Source organism: Zalophus californianus, chromosome 7 (genome assembly GCF_009762305.2).
Source record: "Zalophus californianus isolate mZalCal1 chromosome 7, mZalCal1.pri.v2, whole genome shotgun sequence".
Lineage (NCBI taxonomy): Eukaryota > Metazoa > Chordata > Mammalia > Carnivora > Otariidae > Zalophus > Zalophus californianus.
The window spans coordinates 116,536,419-116,564,396 of NC_045601.1; the positions used below are offsets into that span (position 1 = coordinate 116,536,419).

General features: G+C 52.0%; 2 protein-coding genes across 4 annotated transcripts in view; one reads left to right on the forward strand and one right to left on the reverse strand.

Moving 5' to 3' along the window:
* The first annotated feature begins 8,285 nt into the window (after nucleotides 1-8,285).
* LOC113926311 (ubiquinol-cytochrome-c reductase complex assembly factor 2) lies at nucleotides 8,286-23,112 on the forward strand. Of its 2 annotated transcripts, XM_027600989.2 has the most exons (5): nucleotides 8,288-8,464; nucleotides 18,614-18,688; nucleotides 19,548-19,617; nucleotides 22,102-22,241; nucleotides 22,567-23,112. In XM_027600989.2, exons 1-4 carry the CDS (start codon nucleotides 8,327-8,329, stop codon nucleotides 22,227-22,229), a joined length of 411 nt encoding a protein of 136 aa, XP_027456790.1. In that variant the 5' UTR covers nucleotides 8,288-8,326; the 3' UTR covers nucleotides 22,230-22,241; nucleotides 22,567-23,112. The 2 variants fall into 2 exon arrangements, with proteins under 2 accessions (XP_027456789.1, XP_027456790.1); XM_027600988.2 differs by lacking the exons at nucleotides 22,102-22,241; nucleotides 22,567-23,112 and adding an exon at nucleotides 20,352-20,506 and having other exon boundaries at nucleotides 8,286-8,464.
* A 167-nt stretch (nucleotides 23,113-23,279) lies between these two features.
* ITPR3 (inositol 1,4,5-trisphosphate receptor type 3) overlaps nucleotides 23,280-27,978 on the reverse strand; it is a 66,652-nt gene continuing 61,953 nt past the window's right edge. The window contains exons 56-59 of one of the 2 annotated variants that reach the window (XM_035728560.1): nucleotides 26,991-27,156; nucleotides 26,194-26,354; nucleotides 24,843-25,004; nucleotides 23,280-24,157 (exon numbers count right to left, since the gene is read on the reverse strand). In XM_035728560.1, the coding sequence (XP_035584453.1) occupies nucleotides 24,089-24,157; nucleotides 24,843-25,004; nucleotides 26,194-26,354; nucleotides 26,991-27,156 (558 nt within the window). In that variant the 3' untranslated portion in view covers nucleotides 23,280-24,088. The remainder of the gene's footprint in view (nucleotides 24,158-24,842; nucleotides 25,005-26,193; nucleotides 26,355-26,990; nucleotides 27,157-27,978) is intronic. The other variant, XM_035728561.1, reaches the window with a different exon arrangement.

Below are 27,978 nucleotides of genomic sequence, written 5' to 3' on the forward strand. Positions count from 1 at the left end.
GGCAAGCTGTGAGGCAAAAAACTCTACTTGAAGACGACTAGAAGAGTGAGTTCACAAGTGTATGGTTTTTCTGCTCGCATGGGCTGCCCACCCCAAGAGCAGACAGAGCTCATGAATGACTTTCTCTTATCTTCCTAAGAGGCATTTAGGTGGGGCAAGAAATGGGACAGATCTGCCCATCTCACCAGCTTCCTACCCAGGGTCTGAATGGGCAAGGGCAGTCCAGACACAGCCCTGGCAAATCGAGCCCGTGGAGGCGAGGGTCTCTTTCTAGACGTCCAAGTACCTATTGGAAGTGATGCCTCTGCCCGGATCTGGCCACAAAGCAGCTCTAACCATGAACTGCAGCTTCCGGTGGGGGTGGACTGCGCAAAAGGATGAGCCACTGTTGTTAAATTACACTATCCACTTTCTATTTATTTATTTTGGGGGTGGGGTGGGGGAGTCGGGAGAGAGAGAAGCCTGAAGGGCCGAGGAAACCAGGTGCAATGTTTACAAGACTGGTGGACAAGTGTAAATATGGAACAAAGAGCAAACAGTTCTAATTAATTCCTTCTTCTGCAGTGTGGAAACCTATTACAATGCCCTTGAGTCAAGCATGAAGATACGTTACCCAATTAGGGAAATGAATTTGTTAATAAAATTGCTGAGGTCACCAGTGATTACTTGGTGCGCCTTATTACCCTTTCTGTTTGTTTATTCTGATCATCACACTGTACGGCAATTCCAAATTATGGGTGACTAGAGTGTACAGCAGGAACAGTTCACCGATTTCCTGCAATCCTTTGGGGATCCCGGGAGAGAAATGGTGGCTAATCAAATATTTGCATGTATCTACAAGGCAGGTACCAGACCTCATAAGTGGTGCTTTTATCTGAACTTTCTATAATGCAAAGTAAAATAATTTTATTCTCATGGCTAATTACCATCAACCTTCCAAAAATCCACACTTACAGAAGGAAAGAGGCCTGGACTAAAAAAAAAAAAAGAAAAAAAATTTTTTTTGTTTAATTTTAGGATACATTATATGGATTTCAAAGCAAGTTAACTTCCCTAATTATGTTTGGCTGAGGTAACGATGTGATTAATTTGCATGTTCTGCATCCATGGTGGGAGAATTGAGTCAAAGTATGTTGGGTGGCAAAAAGGAAGTAAGCTGAAAACTAAATATTTGCTAATGACAAAATGGAGCCCTAACTACTGCTTTTTCTAGGCCACTTCCTTGCTTAAAAATCTGGTTCTACCAAGTCTGAGGCTCCCCGCCTCAGCTTCCAATTCCTGGCCCTGTTCTCAGCCCTAGGTGCTATGGGACCTGCCTGAGGATTTGGGGAGGAGGGTCAGCTAGAATATAAATCTTTTAGGGCTGGCCACCCATGTCGCTAACGGTGCTACAATCACTCTCCTGGCCCCTGTCTATGTGACCCATCTTCCCTCAGCCCCTCCCTTATTCAACAATGCCCTTCACAGGCGGCCTTCTTCCTGCTCTGCCAAACCCTTGAGGCCCAGACCAACTCCCCACATGCCCCTGAAGATGTCACCAACAAAAGTGCGCTTTGTTGCAAGGGGCAAAGCTGGCTACTGGTTTCAGACTGTGCTTCCCAGACTCCTGGGCTCAGAGGGGTCACCGCCGTCTGGACATCTGCACAAGGCTTTGCTGACCCAGCTGAATGAGTCCACCTAAGCATTGCAAACCTAGGCAGAGGGAGAAGAACAGAGAGGTATGGGAAGAAAAGAAGATGGCAGCATGTATGTATTTGATCTCCAACGGGAGTTTACTTTAAAATGGCAAAAGAGGTGAGGGGGCCCTGAATATCCGGTACCCAGCAAGTGTACACTGAACTAAGCAGCTCTTCCCTGCCGATCTTTTTGCTAAGCACTGGGGAAGATCCAGCTCTTGGGAGCTTAGATTCTAGTTGAGGAGGCAAGAATCACACACAGGAACTGACAACGAACTGCACAAAGACAGTACCCAGGGACACAGAGGATTCATCTGTGTGGTGCAGAGGATCAATCCTCTAAGTTGAAGAGGTCGGTCCACAGCCAAAAGAGAAACACACATCATGTGACAGCCGACACACATCATAGAAACTGCTGGAGGAGGTGAGACCTCACTTAGGCCCCGAACAGTGACAAGAATGGGGAAGGGGCTGGCCGAGCGGAGGGAAGGAAAAGCCCAGCATGCTCATGAGTCTATGGACAGACCAACCCATCCAGAATGGGGATTTGGTGCTTGGGAGTGGTAAAGTGAAGAGGAGAGAAATGGAGTGAGCCCAGATGGTGGAGACACTTCAAAATCTGGCCGAGGAGCTTATTCATTTGTGATTACATTAATCTGTCCTTCTTTCCCTCCATTCACCCAACCAACGAATATTTTCCGAGTGCCTGGTACAGACGGCACAGTGCTAGGACCTACGCAAGAAACACGAAGTACGAGGATCATGCCATTGTCCTTAAGAACCTTATGACTTAATGAGAAGGTGAAAACCCTCAGGTGAAAATATAAGGGGTGCTTCAACAAGGCCTGGGGGCCATTTGTGCAGCCATCCAGAGTGCTGCCCAGGAGAGGAGAGGCAGCGAGGGCTCAACGCCACGTGGGGTGATCATGGAGGTGGTGTCTGAGCTGTGCCTTGAAAGGGAGGCAAGTCTGAGAGGTGATCAAGAAGGCAGGTACTACGGACAAGCACAGCAATAGGAATCAAGCATTTTGCTCAGGGAACAGCGGGGTGAGGGCTGGCCACAGGGGTTGATGTGAAGAGGCACCAGGAGAGACTAAGATGAAAATGGAGAAAACCCAGCACTTGAGGACTGTCAGCGGCCTCCGAACCTTCCACCTCTCCGACTTCCTCTTGTCTGGAAGCCTGGAAGGGCCTCCCCTCCCACAGGCTGGGGAGCTCTCTTCTGAACTGAGAAACGCACAGGTATTAGTCAGGGTGGGCTAAATGTCATAACAAACAATCGCCAAGCAACAGTAGCTTAACATTCCCATCAGGTTTGGTCAGCAGAGAGAGAGCCTCCACTCCGCACAGTCACCCAGGGACCACCCAACTTGTGACTCCACCACCTTCAAGCGACCACGAGGCCTAAAAGTTAGACAGCACGGAGGAGGCACACCCACATTCCAGAGACAAGAACCAGCCATGGGCCCTGCCCAGATGCCAGCAGACTGAGATGTCGTTTAACTGTGTGCCTGGAAAAGGAAATGGGTTTGATGAGACCCTAGCCAGTCTCTATTATAACCTCCAAAATCCTCATGTCAAATTGATACCTGATTTAAGGAGGGAGAGGAGACATAAAGAGCGAGTGGGGGCGTGGGGGGCAGCAGGGGCCTGCCGGTGCCAGAGCTGTGGGCTCTGATGCAATGCAGACCCTTCCCCCCGGCTGTGTCCTCAGAGAGGGAGTGTGAGCCCAGGGTGCTGGCAGACTGGCTTCCCGTCTCCCCGCCTCAGCTGCCCCATCTGCCCCCCAGGAACTCTCACTTGGTCCTCAAGACAGGTGCTGTAGAGGAGCAACCCACTCCCGAACTCCCCAGCAGGGAGACCAAGGACAGCCGGGGACAGTCACCCAGCCCTGCCTCCTCCCGCTGGTGTTCCTGGTGCAATTGAAGAGGAAACTGAAGAGCAGAATGTTATTACAGCTTTTCCATGACGCAGTGTCATCAGGAAGCCCTGGGCCTCTGGGCAGCACCCTGGCAGGTCCCATCACTCTTCCCAGCTGCACGGAGCCTTGTAGCCCGTTCTGGAAAGGGCAGGAAGCAGTCTCATAAAATAAATGGCAAGGCAGGACCACTCATCAGCAGCTCTTCAAAATGATCTAAACTTCTGACTTTTGATTTAAATCTGCATCCACTGTGGCCGAAAACATAAAACAGAAGACGAGGGAAAGAACTAAAATGAAGGCGTGGGTGCCAAGAACTAGAGGGGAAGGGAGGGAGGGAAAAGCAGCTCTGGGACAAAACCAAGTGGAGCACCGGCCAGGCGGGCTGACTTGCAGCCAGGTTGGGTCCTTTTCATTATGCACCGCTCAGAACTTTCTCCCTTCTGTTACTAGGCTGCCCTGAAATGGGACAGGAGCTTCGAGAGCTAATCCAAGTACCAAATCCGGAAATCTACCCGCTCCTGATTTTGCCCTTCACCTTTCTCCCTCAGACCTCTAGAGAGCAGTGTCTCACAGAGGCAGGTGTTTGATGGGGGGGCGGGGGGGGGGGATGGGAATGGGTAGGTGAGGAAACCCGGGTCCAGACTCTGATGTGGTCTGTTCTCCTCAGATTCATTGAGTGAGAGATGACTCTCTGTCAGGGCCTGCTGTCAGATAGTGACTAGTGTTTTGCAGGGATCCAGAATGGCAGGGCCACTCCTGAAATGGGGGCCAGGGAAGGCCTCTCTGAGGTGACATCAACTAGAGTGAAGGGAGGGAGGCAGGGCCCAGGGCAGATGACAGATGTCTCCACAGAGTGGAGGGGCTTTGGGTACATTGGGCTGCACTTTAGGACCCCATTAGCCTACCCCAGCACACCTTAAACACCTATGAGTCTTGAAAAGCAGCTCACCTCCAGAGAAAGGCAGCAACCTGCTACCAGCCTGCCCCTTCCAGTTCACCTTTACGCAGGGCACGAACTGACTGACTTCTCCCTTGCAAGTCCAGACCCACTTTTTATGGTAACATATCTGGGTATGGCAGCCAATCATTTCCTCCGGTTGAATAAGTTGAAAGAAGAAAAATCAGGCAATCGTGCCCCAAAATACAGCTAAGTATTTAATTCATTTTTAATGTTTACATTATTAACACCAGCATTACAAAACGATATTTTTACTTTCAAGCAATTTAAATGTACAATTAGGTATCTCAATTACTGGGATTGTTATAACTTGAAAAACTGAAGCAGCGCTCCCTCCCTCCTCTCCTCCCGCTCTGGTGCCGGTTTCTATAAAGAGCTACCAGGACTCCACGGAGCCCAAATACCCATTCCAAATGGTTCAGGAGGTACAGCCCTGGTGGGGGCTTGCAAGGAGCCAGGGGAGCTTGCATTCAGTGTGGAATGAGTGACAGTCAGCAGGTGGGTATTAAAATGGTCATCAACTCCCTGAGGACTGGCACTGCCAAGTCACATTCCAGGCGGTACCTATCAATGTGTCCAGAATGGCGCTGGATGACTGACAAGCCAACGGGCCCAGACTCTGGCTCTGACCACGCACAGGCATGAGAAGGTGTGGGGCACAGGTAACACAAGACTGGAGAGGATCCTAGACCCCCTTGGGAACTATAATGCATCCCAAAAGACCCACGCATGCAGCTCCTGATAACGCCGAAGGAGCATCCTGATGGGGAGTGGAGCGGGGACAGCGTGGGCTCTGGAGTCAGTCAGCTGGGGTTCAAGTCCAGGTTCCGCCACTTACCAGCTAGTGACCTTGGCAAGTTCTCATCCTCTCTGTACCTGAGTCTCCACCTCTGTAAAATGGGGATAATAGCAGTACTTATCTCTGAAAGCCATTAGGAGCACTAAATGAGTCACTATTGTATAAGGCATTTAGACCAGTGCCTGACACAGAGCAAACAGTCAGTTAGGTGTTACTTTATCATTAGAATTCCCATTTTAAGATGAAGAACTGAAGCTCAGAGAGATTAAATAACCCACCCAAGGTAGGCTGCTCTGAGGACTTCTGGTGGTCCCCCTGCCGGGAAGCCACTCTTGCCCCTTGTGTGACTCAGGTCGCTCTCCTACACAGGCCTCCTCGACACCACCCAGACCCACCCCTGCCCCAATTGCTGCGGACCCAGCACCCTGCCTTGAATCTCTCCCTAGCACTTACTATATCTGAAATTATCTTGTTCACTTACTACACGACTTAATATATATAAAGCACTATTATTAGCATCATCGTATGTCTATTCGGTTGTTGTCCGTCTCCACTCAATTAAATGTAAAACCCACAGGATCAGGGCCCTCGCCTGTCCTGTCCACCACCGGGAAGGAGCTCAGGGCTGCTTCGTGGGTGTGTGACCTCTGAGGTCACACAGAGCCCTGCACTCCAAAGAGCCTCATACTTGGTTTAATGCTCTGCTGTTACTGTCTTGAAATTCCTCTTTTTTTTTTTCAAAGATTTTATTTGAGAAAGAGAGAGCACTCAAGCAAGCACGAGTCGGGGGGAGGGGCAGAGGGAGAGGGAGAAGCAGACTCCCCACTGATCAGAGAAGCCGACGTGGGGCGCTATCCCAGGACGCCGAGATCATGACCTGAGCTGAAGGCAGGTGCTTGACCAAGCAACCGGGCCATCCAGGCGCCCCTGTCTTGAAATTCTTAGTATTTTAACAAGGAACTTTCTATTTGACCTTGCACTGGGCCTCCACAAATTACACAGATAGTCCTAAATGAATGAATGAATGAATAAATGAATGAATGAATGAATAAATGAAAGAGCAAGCCCACGTTACAACCCAGGTCTGTATGACTCCAAGCCTCACTACTGAACCACCAAACCAAACAAGCCTCCAGTGGGGGTAAGAGAGGTGGGCAAGGCAGCCTGAACGAGGGACAACCACAACCCACCTAGAAGACGTTGTGCTGGGGAAGGGAGAGCCTTAGGAGACACTGGTTTGAGTTCTCTGGATGTCTAGTTGTTCTTCTCAACCTCTCACTCCACTTGTGCCTCAAGTGGGGTGAAAACCATTTGTTGCCACCTCATGCTACTAGTCCTCTCACTGAAGACAGAGGGACCTCAGTCCCTGCGTCCTAGGAACACTGTCAGCCAGCCAGGTGCTCGCGAAAGCCACAGCTGTGGTCAGGCCTCAGGCAGAATGACAAGGCCTCTAGGCACCCAGCACAGCCCTAGGCGCCTGGGACTTGACAGAAAACAGATACAATCCTTGACCTTTAGGCCTCATGGCAGCCATCAAAACTATGTGGCTATAAATACAGCTGATGAGGAGGACAGAGCTGGGAGGTACTGTTGGACTGGGAACAAGATGGGGGTGCCCCTGAAAGCCTCATTTTCCACTCCTCCTGAGCTCTCCTAACCTCAGGCAGGCACTCCCTGAACTCACTTACCTCAAGTGGACACCGCACACCCCAGGTCCCCAGAGGTTCTCATTCAATAGGTCTCTTAAGGCCTTCAGAACAGTTCAAAGCTGTTCCTTGTTAAAACCACCCATTGATCTTTCCTCAGATTAAACACCTCCCTCCTCTTCTCGCTCCCATTCCTGCCCCAGGCCTGGCTCTTGCGGCTCAGGAACATTGCATTCCCACTTATCCAAATCCTAACCATCCTTCAAGGTCCAGCCCAAATGCCATCTCCTTCAGAAGCCATCTCTGATCTTTCTCCCCTTATTCCCCTGAACAGCTAGAAGTAGTATTTCTTTCTCCAAACTCCCCAGCATTCTCTAACATTTCAATTAAAGCCCCTGTCACTTTGAACTTGTGTTCGGGTTGTGTATCCACTACTCAACCGTCTACTCCTTGAAGGCAACAGTCTCCCGGATTTACCTTTACAAAGTAGGCGAGGGAGAAGGAAGAGGCTTGGGGGAAGCTGGGTGTTGTATGCATGGGATGGTCCTGGCTAAATGCAGGACCGTGAAGACAAGAGCCCGGCTCAGCAAAGGCAGGCTGAGGATTTCTTAAGGAAACTGGTGGGGGTATCTTGAAAAGAAAAATTATGACAGTCCACATGATGCTGCAGCTGGAGATGTATAAGAAAAGACTTGGTAAAACAAGTTTCCCAGGCTGAATCAACCCAGCTGACTTTGCTCAAGCTGGGAAATCTGTGCCGCCCAGGGACACGTGCCCCGTTTGGGGAGGGGAGCTCTGAAGGGATACAAACAGGGGCTGGGGAGAGAGCAACAAGAGCTAAAGAGCACTACCAAGTGGTAGTGGCAAGGACAGGGGCTGTGAAAGGAGAGAAGGGGAGGCGAACAACCTGCGCGCGCGTGCTATGTGATTAAATTCATACACATCTTCATCGAATAACCACCTGAATTTACATGCAAATGTATTCGTTTATGCAAATTAGCAGAGGTCTCCGAGGAAGTCTGCTAGTCTGGAGCTTGTGCAGTCATTGAAGAGAAGCAAACCTGTCCCTCGAGTACTCCGCGTCTGACTGGCCCCTGGGAGCTGGGTCCGGTCCAGGAGGAGGACACTGAATTAACCTCGCTCCCAGAGACAGGAGAGCAGCGCCCCTACCTGGAGAGCGCCGGGCCGCCCGCGAACTCGCGCACGCTCATTCCTCCCTCCCTTCCCCCCCCCGCCACCTCCCCGGGAAGCTGGAGAGCCTAAGTGCGCAAGCGCCCTCTGTCGCGCCGACTCCTCCCTCAAGGGCGCGGACAAACGGGGCCCAAAATGGCGGCCAGCCGCTACCGGCGTTTCCTTAAGCTGTGTGAGGAATGGCCAGTGGACGAGACCAAACGGGGCCGGGACTTGGGCGCTTACCTGCGGCAGCGGGTGGCACAGGCCTTTCGGGAGGGAGAGAACACCCAGGTGACCGGATTGTGGGGTCCGCCTGCAGCGGGGTGGCGGTTGGGGCGAGGGGCGGAAAGGACGAGGCACGGGTGGGGCCCACGAGCGGGCGAGCCGTGGGGTCCACGCATGCGCGAGCCTTGCCTCCCTGGCCGCACGTGCGCGCGGACCCTCCTGTACCCCCACCCCTCCCGGAACTGCAGAGAACGACGACCCCAACTTCGCCTTAGTGCTCTCATCTGGCTGCACTTTGGAATTACTGAAGAAACTTTTTGAAAAAATCTAGGTGTCCGGAACCATTCAGCCTTAATTGAATCAGAACCTCTGGGGTTGGGGCCTTGGCCTCGGTATTTTGTAACTTTCACCAGACGATTCTAGGTGCAGCCGGGGTTGAGACGCACAGCAGTCGTAGATGGTGACAGTCTCAGGCTTATAGCTTCCCTGACACGGTGCTGTTACCTCGCAGTGACTGAGCTGAACCTCAAGGACCTCTGCAGGGCCCCAGCTAAGCCTTTGCTACCTGGGCCCCTGTAAGCCCGTGCAGCAGGTTTGGGACCTCAACCCCTGCCCCTGTGTGAGTAGTAGACCTACGTTCTTGCTTTCCTCCAGGTTGGTGCTAGGGCGGCTCTGGGACTCATTCATACACAGCATATATTCACTGAGCATCCACCATGTGCTGGGAACTGTGCTAGGTGCTGGGGAGACAGTAGTGAATTAGACAGCAGAAGTCCTGTCCACCTGAAGTTGAAGTTTACATTCTCGTCTGGGACACAGTAAGCAAGTAGACGTATGTAAGGTAGTCCAGATCAGTCCTGCGCTGGGTGTAAAATAGTAGCATGATACAAGGGTAATACTAGTTCTGAGAAGGCCTGGCTCAGGAGGTGACACATAGACGAGACATAAGGGAAGAAGATGAGCTGACTGTATACTTGGTGGGAAGGGCATTCCAGGCAGAGGTCCTACACAGGAAACAGATTGGCGTGTTGGGGAACAGAAAGGAAGCCAGAGTGGCTGAAGGGGAGTGAGTGAGATGGAGTTTGCTAAGAGTTGAGGTCAGAGGACGACAAGGGCCAGGTGCAGTAGGGTCTTACAGGCTCTGGTTGGGAGTTGGATTTTATCATAAGGCCAGCAAGAAGCCATTGGGGAATTTGTGAAGACTGACGTGACCTATTTTATTTGTCTTATTTATTTTTATTTTATTTACTTATTTGACAGCGAGGGAGAGACAGTGAGAGAGGGAACACAAGCAGGGAGAGTGGGAGAGGGGAGAAGCAGGCTTTTGCTGAGCAGGGAGCCCAGCGCAGGCCTCGATCCCAGGACCCTGGGATGATGGATAACCTCAGCCAAAGGCAGACGCTTAACGACTGAGCCACCCAGGCGCCCCCAATTTACTTGTTTTAAAAGATCATTCTGATTGCATGTGGTGAATGGATTATAGGGGCGAGGATAGGAACAAGGAGGCTGGAGAAAAGGCTACTCTGGCAGGAAATAATGGTTTGGATGAGGGAGGCAGCACAGGAGACGGAGTGGCTAGATTCGGGTTGCACTGTGAAGGTTGCTTCAACGGGACTTGCTAATATAGTGGATGTGACGTAAAGGGAAAAAAAGAAACCAATGAGAACACCTAGATTTTTTTGGCCTGAGCAACTGGGTGGGAGGAGGTGCCGTTTACTGAGATGGGAAAGACTAGATGAGGAGCAGGTGGGGTGTGGGAAGAACATCTTGAGTTCAGTGTTAGACGTGTTAAATTTGAGATGCCAAGTGGACTTACCTCCAAGTGGAAATGTCAAGTAGGCAGTGAGATATTTGAGCCTGGGGCTCAGGCAAGAGGTCAGAGATAGGAAATTGATACATAAACACACAACCTGAAGAAATGACTTTTGCCAGACTTGGCCATGACCCTGTCAAAGCAGGAACATATTTTTTTTTGCAACCTAGCCCAACAAAGAGCCAAGCCAGCCCACCTAATGGAGCAAGAACATGCCCAGGGGTGTCCTGGAAACCAGATTTCAGATGGGGTGGCGGGCATGGATGAAGTGTCTGGCTCGGGGCTTGGGGGATGCAGGGGCTGGGGTGCTACACGTACGCACCTCTTACAGTGGTCTTCACTGGTCCAGCATACCAAGATCTCGAAGGCAGGAATTGCATCTAGTCCCAACTCTACAAACTCCGTAGACTTTTCTAGGGCTCTGCTCCCTACGTATTTTTAGTGTGAGCCTCCTGAGAATAGAGAGGGTGCCATTTATTTTCTCCCCCCAGTGTCTAGCATAGTTCTTGGCACATAAAGGACAACCAGTAAATGTCTGGATGAAGCGATTAAATGATCGGTTATGACTCATGAGACAAAAATCATTTGAATACAGTTGCAGGTGTGGCAGAAGTAGGTGGCGAGAAGTAGCGAAGAGTGAGAAGGAATATTTCTGTGTCCTGAGTGGTGAGAATTTGAGAGCTTGCACTGTGGGGGGAACTTTAGGAACTCCAGAAGAGGGAAATAGCCTTGTCCTTACTGTCAAGAAACTTAACAGTCGGGTAGACGTGCAGTTTAGTCTACTGAAATTCAGGTGGTGAAAGCAGCCAGCGAGGAGGCTGACAGAGGCTGGAGCCTTGGGGAGGTGAGAGAGTGTGACATTCGCCTACTTGGCTTAGCGTAAGAGGGCCCAGAAAAGGAGGGTATAGCTTTCTCTTTTGGAGTTGTCATCCTTTGTCGTCACCTGGGGAGATAGTTCTAATCAGTCGAAGGCCTGCACAGATTTGAGTCGTGGTTTTAGATGCAAGTCATGGCTCTGATGATGGTTCTGGAGCTGCTGATGAATGCATCCCTGGTAGAGTGAACCAGTATATCATGGTGGCAGCAAGCACATTACTCAGGACCACTGTCATGGTGCCTCATCCTGATGGCACCTGAGAATGCCCCTGGGCTTAGTAAATCTTGGTGATAATTTTTAGAGGGAGCATCCCCTTGCTAGAATTGAGAACAGCACTGTGAGTCACTCCCACTGACACCCTGGATCATTTATAAACCTTGAGAAAGGTGGTTCCGGTAGACTCTTCATTAAGCCGGCAGCAGGCAGCGAGCATTAGACCCAGTTGGGTGATGGGTGGGGAGCTCCCCCTTGGTTACGTCAGTGGCCAGAAAGACCCGACTAGACGGAGAGGCAGTTCGGCTCCACAGCCTCCTTGTTCCTGTAGAGGAGAGAGGCAGGCAGTCTTGGCCTCTTGACCTCCTGGATCTTAACAATAACACTGAACAGTGCTCCGGCACGCTTTTGCATGCATACTCTCATTTAGTTTAGTCCTTAGCGCAGCTGAGGAAGGTGGCCATCACTTATTCCCATTTTACAGATGAGGAAACAGAAACCTAAAACAACTTACTTGGGGTCCCCTGGGGAGTCAGTGGTAAGACAAGTAAGCAACAGGCCCAGCTGTCCTGGTCCTGATCTGGCGTTGCCTCCTTGGTGCCTCATCTCTCCTCAGCTGCCATTTCTTCCACGTTCTTTCTTGCTAAAAAGGCCTCTTGTTCCATGAACATCAAGCCACCCCTTTTCCCTCTTGCCCTGCTCAAACGAGTGACAGTTTTGCCAAAGAAGTAAATGTGTGTTTACCCACCTGCTTTTCTTTGCCCCAGCCATGACCCCCTAGTACAGATCGGAAGAAAGATGACCCTCAGGTGGGATACCAGTGCAGAAGGGCCGTACTCACTAGAAAGCAAATCAGGCATTCAGACTTCAAGGCGGAGTACAGAAACCCCTGCCTCCATTGATTCCACTTCAGATTGCCCTTTGGGGAGTCTCATGGTCCACCCAGAACCCACTAAGAGGGAGGTGATGGTGGGAAGCAGGAGCACACTTACCACCTCTTCTACCCTCCATCCTTTTGTGCAGTTTTTTGCAAGTTAATGGTTATGGGTTTTGCCCCCGCTGAATACAGTCTCTTCAAGAAAACACATCTGCAGCACCAAGAGCTTAATAAAAGAATCACATCATGGGGGAAGGTGGCAAAACAACTCTAATTGTTGACTTAAGTACAGGGAAAGGGGCCAGTCCTTCTATTGAGTTCTCTAGGTGCACGAGCAGCTTCCTGAAAGATCCCTGACTGCACACCGGCACCTACTAATCTAGCACAGTCACAGCTCTGAGGAGTAGCCTGGAAACGCGGCCACCCAGGAAGGGGCTCACCCACCAGTGAGTTCTTGCATTATACCCGGGTTTAAATCCTCTCAGCCTCTTTTGAAAATAGTTGAACTGCATCTTGGGTTTGCAGTAATGTAAATGATATTTCCAGTTCTCAGGGGAGAATGTAAGGGTTGTATATAATTCTGTTTTCTCGGTCATCTGGCGGAGCTCCGGTCTTTAGGCTTCCTCACTGTGGCAGGGAGCCACACTGCCTGGCCTGTGCTGATTGCGGGGACACCACCTCAGCGGTGCCCACCACCATATGCGGGCCCCTAGAAGGCCAGTTTCTGAGGCACGGCCTAAGGACAGATTATGCTATTTTTAGCTATAATATTGAACCCGCTGCGAAACAGGAGTTGTGAGGAGAATCATCTCTGAGAGGGAATCTTTCTTTTTTCTTTTTTCTCGTCTCCCAGTTCCAGGCGGACCTAGAGCGAGTTAAGGTAGTGTTTAGACCACGGGATGGCAGCTTTCTGTGCTTGGTTAAAGATTGAAGTGCTCATCCTGCTAGAGTGATAAATTATGGACCACTTTCAGTGGGTCTTCACTTTACTCGGAGCCCTGTGGGTCTGCCTGTTGCCTCCTGGATGAGTGGCAGGCAGGTGTGTGACCGCCCTCCGATCCTTGGTGCCAGCCTGTTTTGCCTCTCACCGCACCGCAGCACGTGCCCTGGCCCCTCATTGCCTCCTAAATTGGCCATAATTAAGTGGTTCTTAACCTTTGAGAATCTAGTGCACTGTGGACACCACCCCGCAGACACACATGGCTTGCCAAGATTTGCTGCCTTCCCAGGCCCTTGAAGCACTCCTCGGCTCAGCTTAAGACCCTGCTTTGCCTAAAACATCCTTGTCCCCTGCTTTTTCATGCATGCTTGCAGCTACTCTGATCCCCATTCTACCCAGGCCCAGCTCCTTGCGGCCGAACTCCCGCAGTGCGGGACTCTGGCTCCCCCTCTCTGTGAACTGTCACTGCAGTGAAACTCAAGACCCCTGCCACGTCTGCCCTGTCAGCCAGGCCTGGTGACCCACTCCCACCCCTGATTTCCTGTAATCTGGCACTCAGTTACACACTGCCCCGGGGCTGTGTTTGATTTTTAATACGCGCCTGTCTTGTCCCCTCGGCTTGATTACCATTTTCTCCAAGGCCGAGGCTGGGTCTTTATGTCCCCTCACAGCCCACTCACAGAGCACTCTGCATAGTAGGTGCTCAAGAAATAGATTTGCAATAGAATTGAAGGGAACAGGCTCCCGTAACGGAATGAACTCATTTCAGAAGTTCATTACCAAGCATGAAAACCTTTTCTCATAGATCCTCCTGGACCGAATCCAGCTCTACCTTAATTAGCAAAGCAATTTGCAACACCCTTCCCCAAAAGTGCTTATGCGTCCCCTTGTGTCCCTTTGTGTGACTAGAATCAGGGCCGCTGTGTGTACCAATTGCAGTCACCACCCAAAATTCAATTTTGAAAATCAAAATCAGTGCCTGCGGCACTGATGTAGATTTGTATGTTTAAAAGTTTAATATGGTAAAGAGAAATTTACTGACGACTGAGCAGGGGAAATGCAAAAGGAGCAAAAATAGGGCCATAAAGGACACTATGTCAGTTGAACATCTATTTTATTCACATTTAGGGAGCAGAGCTGAATTTTTCATAATGTCCTACTGCTGCCTTTTTCAAACCCAGAGCTGCTGTTAGTCCTAAAATGCCTGTAATCTCATTAGGTGTGAATGCAAAATCAGGTAATTTAAAGCTTGTGTATAAGAATATTTCTAAAAGTGCACAGTACGTTTCATCAGGAGAACTGTGTTTTTCCAAATTCAGACACACTTGTGCTGGAATCTGTGAATAAAGTATAGGATATAGGAGTGTGGCAAGGCTTCTGGAATCAGACAGATTTTTTTTTTTTTAAGATTTTATTTATTTATTTGACAGAGATAGAGAGAGCACAAGTAGGCAGAGAGGCAGGCAGAGGAAGAGGGAGAAGCAGGCTCTCTGCCGAGCAGGGAGCCCGATGCGGGACTCGATCCCAGTACCCTGGGATCATGACCCGAGCTGAGGGCAGCTGCCCAACCAACTGAGCCACCCAGGCGCCCCAGACAGATACTTCTATTGATAATCCTTTTAAGTGGTAAGTAAGACTTTTTTCCTTGCGGAGCTTAGGTTGGATGTGCCCCGGACCCAGAATTGGCCCGGACTGCTTCTGCCCTTCGGCAGTCACAACTGGCTAGAAGTTGGCATGCCTGCTTCTCATCACCTCCTCCGAGCTGCTCTTACAGCCTCATACACACACCTTCTGGCCTCAAATAAGAAGTTGGGTGACAAGTTCATTTTTGGGGGATTGGTTCTTGTTAGGTGTTTGGTTCCTTCTCGGATCGTTAGTGGAGCACCAGGCATTATGTAAAATATCTAGGAGGCTGTGTCATTAATACTGGAGGAATTTTAAGAGGTTGAGGGAGCTCGGATGATCCCATTGTTTTTGCATTCAGACCCTATGCTCTTTGCCCTCCTGGGGGCAGTGCTCTGCAAGGTGACCCCGGCCTCGCTCTGGGCCCATCCTCTGCCCTGCTGCCCCTGCAGAGACGGTAAAGACAGGAAGAAAGAGGACTATACCTCGAGGGTAGAGTAGGAGGTGGCTGAGTAGCCCCATGGCAAAGTCTCACCGTTAGAGAAGTCGGAGGAGAGGCAGGAGGGGAACCCGCGTGGGCAAGATTTCCAAGGGTGAGGACCAGGTCACATTGGGGGTTTGGTCAGGAAGCGCCGTTGTCGGTGACCTTCAGCAGCGGTGGGAGCCCAGGAGAGCTGTGAGGAGGGCGTGAACGCCTTTGCTAAGGGCTCAGTTGGGAAGGTGGCCGGATGGTGGGAGGAGGGGAAGGTCCAGATGAGCGGCCATCGGGCAAAGAGGTGCTGCAGATGAGTGCTCACTGGGCGGAGACCAGGGGTCAGTGTCTCATCCCCGCCGAGCTGACCGTGGGGTGCCTGGTGGCCACTGGGAGCCAACAGCGTCAGAGGCGGTGGCATGGTCAGGTGGGGCGATCCTGTCCGCCTTCGATACTTCCATCCCTGGCCACACCCCGGCAGTCACACGGGCAACACTGATCCACTCAGAATGCCCTCGCTCGCTGCCTCTTCCCCGGGCATGTGCTTTAGCTGGCCCTGTGCCTGGAGAGTCCCCACTTCCTTCTGGTAGCCGCTGCTCGTCCTCAGCCATGGCCCTCCGGCCGGCCGGTCTCCCCAGCCAGGGTCCACGGCAGCCCTCGTTGTGCTGTCGCCAGGATTACCCATCTCGGGGGTTGTCCTGAACGCTCTGCTCTTTTCCCTTGTAGTTTGTGAGGTGGAGGCCTGCGTTTCCTGCTACAACTGTTCACTACCAATAATACTAAGAAAAGCAAATCACTCACATTGATCAGTGTTCCAGGCCCCAACTTCAGAGCAATGTCGGCATTACCTCATTTTTCCTCACACCGCCCTCAGAAATAGGGACTATTATTATCTTTTCTTTTTAAAAGAAAGGTTAAGTTGGCGGGTACGCTTCAAAAATGTCAGTGCTTGAAAGACAAAGAAAGGCCAGGGAACTGTCCCAGCTGAAAGGAGAAAGCTACACGACAGATAAATGCCGTAAGTGATCCCAGGCCAAAAGGATTTTTTTTTTTTTAATATAAGGATTATAACTGAGACAATTGACAGAATTGGAATATGGATGATGAACTAGATAAAAGTGTTGCATCAATGTCAGGTGTCCTGAATTTGATCACTGAACCATGGTTATATAAGAGAATGCCCTTATTCTTAGGAAACATACTGAAATATTAAGGCATGAAGGAGCATCACGCTCCAACTTACTCTCAAATGGATCAGAAGGAAAATATGTATATATAGAGAGAGTGATAAAGCAAATGTGGCAAATTTTTTCTGAAGTGTGGGGGACAGGGGGAGATTGCATGATTTGCCCAGCATCCCGTGTCTGATAAGTGAAGGAGCCAGGATTCCGAGCCAGGCAGTGTGACTCCGCCGCTCTCCACAGCCACAGACACCTGCTCACACACAGGGCCAAGCACACTGCAGGTTCTTGGTGCGTGACTTTTTTTTAAAAGGGTTTTATTTATTTATTTGAGAGACAGAGAGAGAACAAGTAGGGGAAGGGGCAGAGGGAGAAGCAGGCTTCCCACTGAGCAGGAAGCCCAATGCGGAGCTTGATCCCAGGACCCCGGGATCGTGACCTGAGCTGAAGGCAGATTCTTCACCAACTGAGCCACTCTGGCGCCCCTCACCCCTTGGTGTGTGATTTTTAAATTTGTAAGTGAACCCATCCACACAAGAATGAAGACCGCAAGCAAAAGATGAAATAGACGATTTTCTTTTGATAATCGACATAATATTTAAAACTTGGTGCTGGTGTTATTCTGTTTCCTTTTGTGTCTCTTAGCCTCTGTTCTCCTACCTTCCATGTTGGCTCGTGGTTATGCATGCTCCGCTGAAGCCATAATGTTGGAAATGCTTTCCTCCGAAGCGCATGCTGCAGAATTCGGTTCCAGCTGGACTTCCCCACCCGCCCCTAGAATGCTGCCCTACAGGGGTCAGAACCCAGTCCTGGTCTTACATTTTTCCATCCCTTCTTTCTGTTCAGCCCTCAGTGCCAGTCCACCCAAGTAATGCCTTTGATTATTATTCAGCGAACACTGGCTACCTCCTCAGCCCAGAATCCTCTCTCTTCTGATGTGGCTACCTGAGCATTCTCGTGATGAGTGGCCTGAACCCAGGGACAGATCAAGTAAGACTACATGACGGGTCGTATTTTTTTTGTTGGCTGTGAAGTGGGGATCTCATTTGACACGCACAGAGGCAGAAGCAGAGCTGCCTTATTAAAACACTTAACTACTGATTTATTTATGCTTTGCCTCCTTCGAGAAAGGATTTAAGTTGGAAAAATCCATCATTTGAATTCTGGGGAAAACATAAAAGAAAGTTTTTTTTCTGGAGAGCTTTCAGAATTCTTGACAGAATCACGCAAGGAACCGTAGACAAGTGATAGCAAGAGCAGAAGGAAGGCATAACTAAAAAGAGGGATGAACGGGGACAAACCACCTCGCATCTGCATGTGTCCAACTTTCCAACAGTTTCCAGCAAGGACACCAGGGTGTGTCTTGATTTCCACCCCCTCTATTCGCAAGACCTCAGTGTTCAGGCCCTGTCCTTTCTAGCAGGACTTAATTGGACTCTTCCCTCTGGATTCTCCCCAAGTCAACCATCTCATCTTAAACCACTGCCTTCTTCATGTTGCTTTCCTTGTGAAATTGTAACTGCTCACCACAGATGAAAGCTCAGCCAATTTATTTTTTGCCTTTCATAAAAGAGTATTTAATACATTTCATATTGAAGGTTTAACTCAAAAGCTCTTGTTCTTTCTCCCACCCAGGCTCTTCCCTGCATATTCAGGCCCTCGGCCAGACTGGTCTGGTCTGAAACATAGACAGCGTCCATGCCTCCTCCTGCTCGCACCGTACCCTGACCGAGAAGGCCTCTCCACTCTCCCTTCTGCTCCCCAACTCCTGCGCATCCTTCAGCACCCAGCTTAGGCTCACTTGCGCCGTATGCTGAGCACGGGAATCCCCCCTCCCCGGTTTCTTGCAGCCCACCCTGCCCTGAGGTTCACCCCTCTGATACTATATTTTCATTGTGGTGGCTTCCACTGCAGCTGGTGTGGTGGTCCACAAGTCACAGATGCTCAGCAAATGTTTGTTTGCCAGTTGATTGATGGAGTTTTTCTGCAGGTTGAGGAGTTAATGAGGTGGAACCATTACAGAAAGGTGATTTCTAGTAGCTTTCTAATAACTGGAGCTGTAGGCCAAGTTTGCTTCCCACGGAGTGGAGAGGCTAGTGCTAAGCTGCAGGCTGCTTCATTTGGATGCCTTGTGTAAGTGGGGTCCTTCCTGGCGGTACAGACAGGCGTGGGAGACGGGCTTGTTTGCTTACTTCCTTGGGGGGTTCTTTGTTTTTCAGATTGCAGAGCCTGAGGCCTGTGATCAGATGTATGAGAGCCTAGCACGACTCCATTCAAACTATTACAAACACAAGGTGAGTGGGCCAGTCTTTTTTATATCCCCAGCCCTTCGACTGGAAATGACCAATGAGAGTGAGTGAAAATCTGATTATACAGTGCTTTGTAAAGAATTGTGGTTTTGCTACTTTCAAATGTAACCAGTAATTTCAACCAAGCCAACAAAGGCTCCTGGTAGAGGCTTTTAGGTCACCTAAATAAAAGCTATTTATGATTTTGAATAAAAGCCATGTGTTTTATAGACCAGTGTGTGCTCGGGGTGTATCTGACAACTCTTGGGCCTTACATGTATTTTCCCATCTACTCTGATGGAGCTGGCATTTCCCCACACTCCGGTGATAAAGATGGGTGCTTTGGGAAAGTCCTGCCAGACAAAGTTGGGCTTTTCCTCAGCCCTGATGTGATTACTGTCAAATTCCATTTAGTGTGGTTTTCCCCAAGTTTGAACAATGTGTTCAATGTGTTCAGTAACTCCAGAGATACAGCCAAATGCCTAGCCTACAGGGAAAAGGGATTTCTTCTAAATCCTCGCAACCCAAAGTGGGGTCCCTGAGCAGCTGAGCGGCCATCCCCCTGGGAGCTGGTTAGAAATGCAGAATGGGGGAGGGGGGCACACCCAGACCTCCTGAATCACAAAGCCTACTTTTTGGGAGTATTCCTGGGTCCCGTCAAGCAAGGCCAAGTCTTTGGCCTCTAGGTGGCACTGCTCTTCTAGCTGGGCCTCTGGCTTGAAGAGGCCTCCCCCCCCCCGCCCCCCGCAACTGGTGAACTGTGCGGGGAGAGCAAGGCTTCTCCAGGATCGTCAGGTGTCTGATGTTATGCTGCAGAACTAATCCCTCCCCATCCTCTCTTGTCCTCTCTGCCCCGTGTGACCAGTACCCTCGCCCCAGAGACACGAGCTTCAGTGGCCTGTCCGTGGAAGAATACAAGCTGATCCTGTCCACAGGTATTGACAGCCCAGCTGCCCTTTCCGGTCAGTTTGCAAATGATTCTTTGAGTTTGAGCAGCCAAGGGGAATTGTCTGCTAACACCGCTCTGCTTGATGGAAAGTCTTGTGGAATAGCCCAGAGGAAATTCTGAAGCTTCGGGGCTCATGCTTTTTGGCCATAGAATATGGAGAAAGTCAAAGGCATTATTTAAAAAAAGAAAATCCATCTTTAGAGCTTTTAAATTCAAGGCTGGGCAGCAGGGAACAGGGGAATACATATTTGCCAAATGGAAGTAGTTGAAATCAGGATGGAAGGAAAATAATTTTATTTTTATGGTCCTAAGGGGGCTTTATAAACAATGAGGGTTTTAAATAAAACAAAAAGCCATTCAATAAACTTGTATGGGGATATCCATCGAAGAGTTATCTGACCCAGGGGACATGGTTTGTGGGTTAGATATCGGTTTAACTAGGTACGTTTGGGAGTTGTTGATGGACCTCAATTAACAGGAAAGGAAATACTCTGCCTAGCCATCCCCTGCCTACTTCCCCATCTCCATTGTCACCAAAGGGGGAGTTGGGGGTACTGGCAAGGGGAGCCTGGGTTGAAGTAGGCAAGTTCTGGAAAATCACTATTTTTATTGCCAAGGATATGGTATACAAAAATAGGCTAACCTTTTCTGCAAGGGCATGGCCCTGAAACATTCGCCTTCTGGTACTCTAGAAATTTCTCTTTCCTATTCCTCTGGCAGCCTTTCAGCAACTAAGTTTTGGAGATTTGGAATCCAGAGAATTCTTACCTTCTGAACAGATTGAAACCTGGTGGTGTCACCGCTATTGTATGTCAACTCTGAACCTATTTTTGTTACAGTACTCTGGAAAACTGGGGTAACGATATTTTGGCGAGGCAGAATTACTTTATCAACAGTTTTTAAAAATATGTATCGAAATGTATTCCCCTGTCCCTAGGCCCATGCAATTACCAGCATTGATGTACCGTGTCACTCTGAGGGCCCCAGAGGGTTTGAACAAAGTTTGAACTTGAAATTAGAATGGAAATACGTTCCAGGGGCCCAGCTTCCACCCTCTTTGTTAGCCCCTGGACACCTCTGCAAGTTGCGGGGGGCGGTGTGTGTGACAGACTGCAGCAAAGCACGGGGAGTTGGAAGACTTCCCACAACTGGCCTGTGGCTGTAGCTTGTTCTGGCCGGGAGCTCAGCTCTGGGAAATTTGCTGATAATTTGTTTTCACAATAAGCCTTGTGTTTTTATTGCGACTCTGTGGCACAAGCTTACGGACTGTTTCCTCTGACAAGGCAAGAATACACACCTTACAGTGTTTGAGGGCCTGGCGAGTCTGACATGTGGCCAAGGTCTGGGGCCCAAGTGTGTTCCCCTGGGCTTAGGGTCATAGGAGACTCTGAAGGAGGCGTCGTGGCTTGCAAGTGGGCGGGGACCCCTCAGCATCCCACTTTGGGGCCCACAAGAAAACCTAGACTTCTGGAAAGGTTTCAGGGTGGGATGTTGGGCTCATGGCTGAAGTAGAGTGTGTGTCCTCATTTAGTCGAGCCCACTGACGATAAATAGAAGTTGCCTTTTTGTTCAGAAAAGCTCTTCTTTTTCTCTAGAAGTTTTGTTAACCAAGGAAAATCTAGGCTATGAAATTTAAACAATACTATGTGAAAATCTAAATTTAAAATACGATAAAATTAGGCAGCATAGAACTCTAGCCCTGGAGAGCCTTTAGACCGGTGGTTCTCCACGCGGAGTGGGGGTGGGGGGGGACTGCCACATTGCCCTGTGACAACGTCTGGAGACATGTTTAGATGTCACAGCTAGGAGCCGGGTAGGAGGGCTGCTACTGACATCTAGTGGGTAGAGGCCAAGTTGCTGCTAAACATCCTACAGTGAGCAGGTCAGCCTCACAACAAGGATTATCTGGCCCAAAATGTCAAGAGTGCCGAGACTGAGGAAGCTGGGTTTGGTTCCTGTGGGGCGTGTGCATGTGTGCGCGTGTGTTCTTAAACAAGGGCCCCACTGGCTCTCACCAGCCGACCCCCTGCTGCCTTCATAGCTACGAAGGTGGCTTTTCTTGAGTGCCAGCCGGGTGCCAAGCAGATTCTTCTATTATTTCCTTTAGTCCACAACTTTGGAGGCAGGCGTTTTGATCTCCACCTTACAGATGAGGAACCTGAGGCTAACAGAGTTAAATCATTTGTTTCCCAGTGAGGAGATTGGTAGGGATCCCAGGTCCCACCGCCGTAAGGCACAGGGTGCTGAGCGTGGGGCCTGCTGCACAGGTGCTCCCTCCACGCGAGCAGTTATTTTTCTGCAAGTGCATCTGATTTGCTCATCAGAAGTTGGGGTCACGCTTCCCTCTCTCAGGCCCACACTGTGTAAAAGTCAAGGTGTGCTCGGATGGCAAAAGCCTGTGGGGCCAATTTACATAGTCAAATTGCCGACTTCAGTCTCTTTATTTATTTATTGTCCTCCCCTCTCGCAGACACCTTGGAAGAGTTTAAGGAAATGAATAAAGGCATGTGGAAGAAGCTGCAGGAGAAGTTTGCCCCCAGGAATCCCGAGGAGAAGCAGAAGGCCTGGGCTCGGTCCTTATCTCGCCCGCGCACCTAAGAGTGGAGTCTTGTACGTTGCCATCATAAATAAAACCGCCCTGATTTCCCCATCCTCACGGTTTGGGAATCTCCTCCAGCCTTCGCAAAAAGGAAGCCCTTGCTTCTCTAAAGGAAGCTTCTGCCTGAGAAAGGGTGCCATCGAGCGTCCACCCCGCCCACCAGTCAGGGTGGGGAAGTGTCCAGAGGAGAGGAAATGCGGGTCTCCATCTGGACCTGGGAAGGGAAGGTGATGGGGCCTCTGGGCAAGGTGCTTCCTGCATAGCCACAGGAGCCCCACCTGCCAGTGGGGGTCTGGCTGGCTCCTGGCAAGATTCTGAGGCTCCCTTTTGTTGTAGGAGCTCCTGGGGGAGAGCCAAAAATAGCGGTAAATATTGAAGAAGGCATCCTGTTGCAAACAGAGAGCAGCAGGAGGTGGTGTGGCGGAGAGATGAGAAGAGACTGCTTGGCCCTCATTCCCACTGACTCAGAAGGACGGAGCCCAGTCCTCTGCCCCTGACCTTGCAGAAAACCCGTGTTCCAGGTTGGCTTAAGGTCCTGAGTAGAGCTACGGACGGGCCTTGGCCAGGCGGGGCCTCGGGTTGCAGTCGGCTTCAGCACGCTGCGCGGGTTGTGTGGGAGGTCACGGGACGAAAGCCCCCTGGCCAGGGCCACACACAGGGTCACCTTCTTATTCCCTGGAACCTTAGCTCTTTTGTAAATGTTCATGTTCCCCACTTGAGCTTTCTTCCAGCAAGCGCAGAACCGAGAGAAGGGGTGGGTAGGGCAGGGGCTGACGGCACCCCTTGTGGGGAAGAAGCGAATGTGAGCTCTTAACCTCATCTGTACCTGGACTCCTCAGTATGTGTTGAAGTACATACAATAAAACAGAAACCACTTCTGTCCAGGCATCGCTGTGAGATGGGACGCACTCAGCCATCTACCAAGAGCCCGAAGCAAGGCCGGGCTGGTGGGCAAGGGCTTGAATTCTGTCCCCCATCCGTGTGCCACAGGAACCCCCACAGCCCCTGGGGAGCATAGGAAACAGCATCCCTTTCTCACGGACTAGAGTTCTATTAATTTATTTAAGGCAATTAACATATTAGTTCTCAGGCCAAAGGATTTGTAAAATGTTACACCAAGAGATCAAACAAGCAGTCAAAAACCAGCCACTCGAACACACCCGGGCCCTGTCATCTGGGCCAGCGACTGTTGTCAGCAGGCCTGCTAGGAAGGGGCAGGTCCCAGGAGCAAGGCTCTTTGTCCTCGGGTCACAGTCTCCCTGGGGCCGAGCCAGAGGGGTGGCCTGGACAGTGAGGTCTCCGTGCTGTCCACAGCAGATCCAAGGCCCGGCGGCGGAGGGGGGTCCGTGCAGCCATGGCCAGGGCTGGGCACTGCACCCTTGAATAAGTTAAGTAACAGAGCACTAAAATCACTAGTAACAACAGCATTACTGCACCTTCCCCGGGCGCGGGCGGAGGCCAAATTGTAGTGCTTAGAAGAGAAAGGCGACCCCACTCCTAACGACCCGCAAGGAGGAACACAGGGGAATGTCAGTTACTGCTGAAGGACAAAGCAATTGTCCTTCAAGATGACGTTTCCTCCTCTAAGGCATTAAGGTAAGCTGAGTCCCAGTGACTTTCTGAGTCCTCGATAACGGCTCTAGGCAGGACTGTCAGCTCTGTGGGTCCCCACGCCACGCTGGCCAGAACCTGGGACGGCTCCGGGGTGTCCGGCAGAGTAGGGGCTGGAGGCCAAGCGGGCCCCTGGCCTAGAGAGGCTGGCGGGCTGGCTGGGCCACCTGACCCACGGGAAGGGGCAGCCTTCCAGTCACAGCTGTCCGTGGTGACCATCCCCTGTTGGGGCCTCCAGTGGCTCTCCTCAGCGGCTCATGCAGTTCTGGACATCCACAAAGCCCAGGCGTTGCCTGCGTTTCCGCTGCTCTGTCATCTAGGATTAAATGGGGGCCCACACGTCCGGTCAGGCCGCCCGGCACCCTCCCTCCGTGGGCACTGGGGAGGGGCTGGTGCCCGCCCCCGGCCCCCTGCCCCATGGGCCCAGCTGCTGTTTAGCGCTGGCAGCAGGCCAAGGCCCCCCAGGGTGCATTGAGGATGTCAGCCCCAAACCCTTGTCCTCGATTAGTGCGTCACAAACCCCTGATGCGGTGCAGCTGGGGAACCACCCCACCTAAAAGAGGGGCTGCCTAACCTCATTTGGCCACTGCCAGATGGCAGAGGAGGATGCTCTGGGCAACAGGGGGACTTGAGAAGTGGAAGGATGCCTTGACCTCCCCTAACACCACTGAACCCCTCAGACAGCCTCCCTAGCAGCTGCTGGGGGGGGGGGAGCGAGGGGGAGGACCCCTCACACCTCTACCAAGGGTCCACTTGGCCCTGTCTTTCGGGGGGCTCACAGACAGGGGCTGCCAACCTCTGTCTAGCTTTCCATGGCAGGGGGAGAGTGTCTCCGGAACCTGTCTTCCACCCCAGACCCAAGAAGGAAAGGAAGGAGCATGAAGGCCCCAGCACCCTCCCCCACTCCCCTGTGGCAGGCTGGGCTGTGACCTCTAGTGACGGTCTGAAGCTGCCCAGTACGGGACCCCAAGGGTGAGGCCAGGATAGGCCTGGGTACACACCTGCTCCTTGAGCTCATTGAGCTGGGCAGTGAGGTGGGACACCAGCTTCATGGTGGAGTTGAGCTTGTCCTGAAGAATCCGGATCTCATTCTGCTCCCCTTCCCCCTCGTTGCTCACTAGGGACATGGCTCTCATCCGGGGGAACCAATCCAGGTTCTTGTTCTGAAAAAGATCCCCGGCGGGATGAGCAAGCTGGGGCCCAGCCTAGGAAGGCCTCATTTAGAAAAGCAGTAAAGGATGGGGAGCCTGCTGTCACAGCCTGGACAGATTACTCCCCAAGGATGTGTCAGGGAAAATCTGAACCGACTGGGGTCCTCCTGGAGCGAGAGGGCGGGCAGTGAACCCTCGGCAGGGCGTCAAGAGGCCAGTGCCCTGGGACAGGCTAACTTCCGTTAGACGGCCTTAAGTCTCACTGATACCAGCACCATCTGTTTACTGTCCTGACACCCTGCGAGAGGTGGAGGGCCTCTGCACCAGACCCTGAAGCTCCTTCCTTCCTTCCTTCTGCCCCGCCCCACACACCCCGCACCCCAGGAAGATGCGAGTCAGACACATGGCGCGTTGGGGGAGGGGAGGCTCTGCTGAGGACGGCTGGGAGCTGATGTGTGTCTGAGAGGCAAGGCCACGTTGCCCGGGACGGGGGCGGGGGGGATCGGGAGGGGGCCACCAGGTTTCTAGCTCCTCGTCACAAGCTGTGAGTTCTCAGACCAACAGATAAACCTGTACTCAAAGATCAGTTCAAATTATAGACTTAAGAAACCAATAGAACTCCCCCTCCCCCCCCCACTAAATAGGTCTTTCCTTTATCCTGCAATTTATCTGTTGTGCAGTAATCTGAAGATGCACTACATTTGATGGAACGGATGGGCTTCTTTTTCCCGAAACACTACAAGACCTTTTTTTTTTTTATTACTATTCACTGCCTTCACTCCCTTCACACTACAGAAATTGGACAGATTAACTCTGATTCCTCCTAAGTCTGACAGTTGCAAGCTTTTCCAGGCCCCCTCTCAGCCTGGGCCATCCAAAGCTTTGGGAAGCTGCCCTTCCTCTTGCCGAGCTGGACAAGGCTCCCTCCGAATGGTCCACTGAGCAGCCACCAGGGGCAGCGTCTGCCCTGCTCTCCCGATTCCTCAGTGTCGTGCGCCCGCAGGCCCCGGGGACACCACGCACGTCCTTGGCTTTTCCTGACAACAGAGCCCACGCAGAAGAGCTGAGAGGCCCCTCCGCAGCTCGGGCAGCTGGCAGGGCTCCGGTGAGGCCGCCCTTTCCACAGGTGTCCACGGGTGTCCCCAGCTGTCCCCCGCTGTCCCTCCCCGGCAGCCACGGCCGCTCCTCCCTGGGGCCACACCTTGATCATCTGGGCCACGTAGCTCTCGGGCCCCGTGTAGTCCGTCTTGTTTTTCACACGGACCAGCACAATGAAGTACAGGTAGTTCCACATGTTGTGTTCGAACTTGATGTGCTCCTCAAAGGACACTGTCTTGTTATCAAACTTGTCCCTCTCCAGACCTGCGGGTGCGGGGGGTGAGGACAAAACCATCAGCCTCCCAGAGCCACCGTGGGGCCACCTGGCCGAGCAGACACGGCCTCTCAGTGCAGTGGGGGCATCTGGTCTCAGGCTGATGGGCCTGGTGAACACGTGTGACAGCCCACCCCGGCCCATTTAGGTCAGTTCTATTTAAGGCGCCCCACCCCTTGGCCATGGAGGCCCTGGCTGCCCGAGCTGCAGCCCTGCACCACGGAGGCTGGGGACCGGCAGCTGGGGACCGCGGCAGCGGCCAGCCTTCCGAGCCCGGGGGAAGCAGGAATCGTTGAGAAGGGTTTTGTCCTGCAGGTGCTGCCTGCTGCTTAGCCTGTGGCGAGGGGACTAGCACCTCATACCGGGAGTGGGAAGAGCTCTGGACGGAGACCGAGAGTTTGGTCTCTCCCCTGTAAACCGAGAGGGTTTGGAGGAATGGTTCTGAGGCTCTTTCCCACTCCCTTCTATTACCCCAAGCTCAGGCAGAGTCCTGTTCTCCCCAAGTGTAGGATGAGCAAACAGCCACAGAGCCGTCAGCCCCAGGGGCCATGGGGACCAGGGAAGGGCCAAATGGCAGCTGCCCCGGCCCCGCCTCGGCCCCTGAGGGGCAAGAATGGTGGCCTCACCGCAGATGAAGCATGTGGTCTTGAGAATCTCTTCCTTCTTCTGCTTCTCGCTGCGCAGGTCGGCAAAGGTGTCGATGATCACCCCAAAGATGAGGTTCAGCACGATGATGATGACAATGAAGAAGAACAGGAGGTCGTAGACCACACGGGCTGGGAAGAGAGACTCCTGCAGGGGTGAGGCAGGGGTGGTGAGGCAGGGAGGCTGGGCCCAGTTCACCCAGGCAGGCCAGACTCAGGCAGGGGTCAGGGCCATGACTGAGGAGGCCTGGCCCTCAGCACAGGGGAAGGACGGCATCTGGCTCCTAGGGCCCTGAGGGCGGCAAAGCCGACCCAGCCTCACTCCGGGCAGGGCAGGCCCTGACTGGGGGTGAGGAAAAGAGTGGACTCAGGACACCAGCTGGGCCTGAGCCCTGTGGGAGGAGTTTGGCGTGGGGCACTAAAGCTGCAGGTGGAAGCTTGTCTCTGCCCCTGACTTTTGGCTGGGGGCACAGCCAGCTCTGCACTCCTCTGCCCTGCCCTGGGGATGCCGGGCCTCACACATCCTAGAAACTTTGGCCAGGAAGCGGCTCCTCGCCCCCATGTGACTGAGAACAGACCGACTACTGGGAACGCCTGGCTGCCTGAGTCAAATCCCAAGGCCTCCTCGTGGAGCCGACTCAGCTTCCGCACCCTGCGCACCCTTACTGTGGGCGAGGGCTCTGCCTCCCAGATGAAGCCGGTGTAGCCGGGGATCCGCCCAACGTCTGACTCACGCCTTCCCTAGCCTGGACAAAGCTTGGTTGCCAAAGTCTTTCCTTAGAGCAACTTACGGTGAGCTGGTGGGGATGTGTGAGCGGAGTGCGGTGGGAAACTCAACAACCACATGACTGCGCGTTGACTTGTGGGAGAGCAGGGGAAGGGGGTGCAGAGTGGGGGCTTGCGACACTGAAGACTGGGTGGGGGGGCAAGCCGCTCTGCCAGGCGGGACCTCACAGTGGCTGACTCGGCC

Bases quoted from the DNA above. Each gene is read 5' to 3' on its own strand.
- LOC113926311 (XM_027600988.2), top strand. From the start codon at position 8,327: ATGGCGGCCAGCCGCTACCGGCGTTTCCTTAAGCTGTGTGAGGAATGG. The intron at 18,689-19,547 runs GTGAGTGGGCCA...CCGTGTGACCAG, and splicing joins CAAACTATTACAAACACAAG to TACCCTCGCCCCAGAGACAC. The intron at 19,618-20,351 runs GTATTGACAGCC...TTCCTCTGGCAG, and splicing joins CAAGCTGATCCTGTCCACAG to CCTTTCAGCAACTAAGTTTT.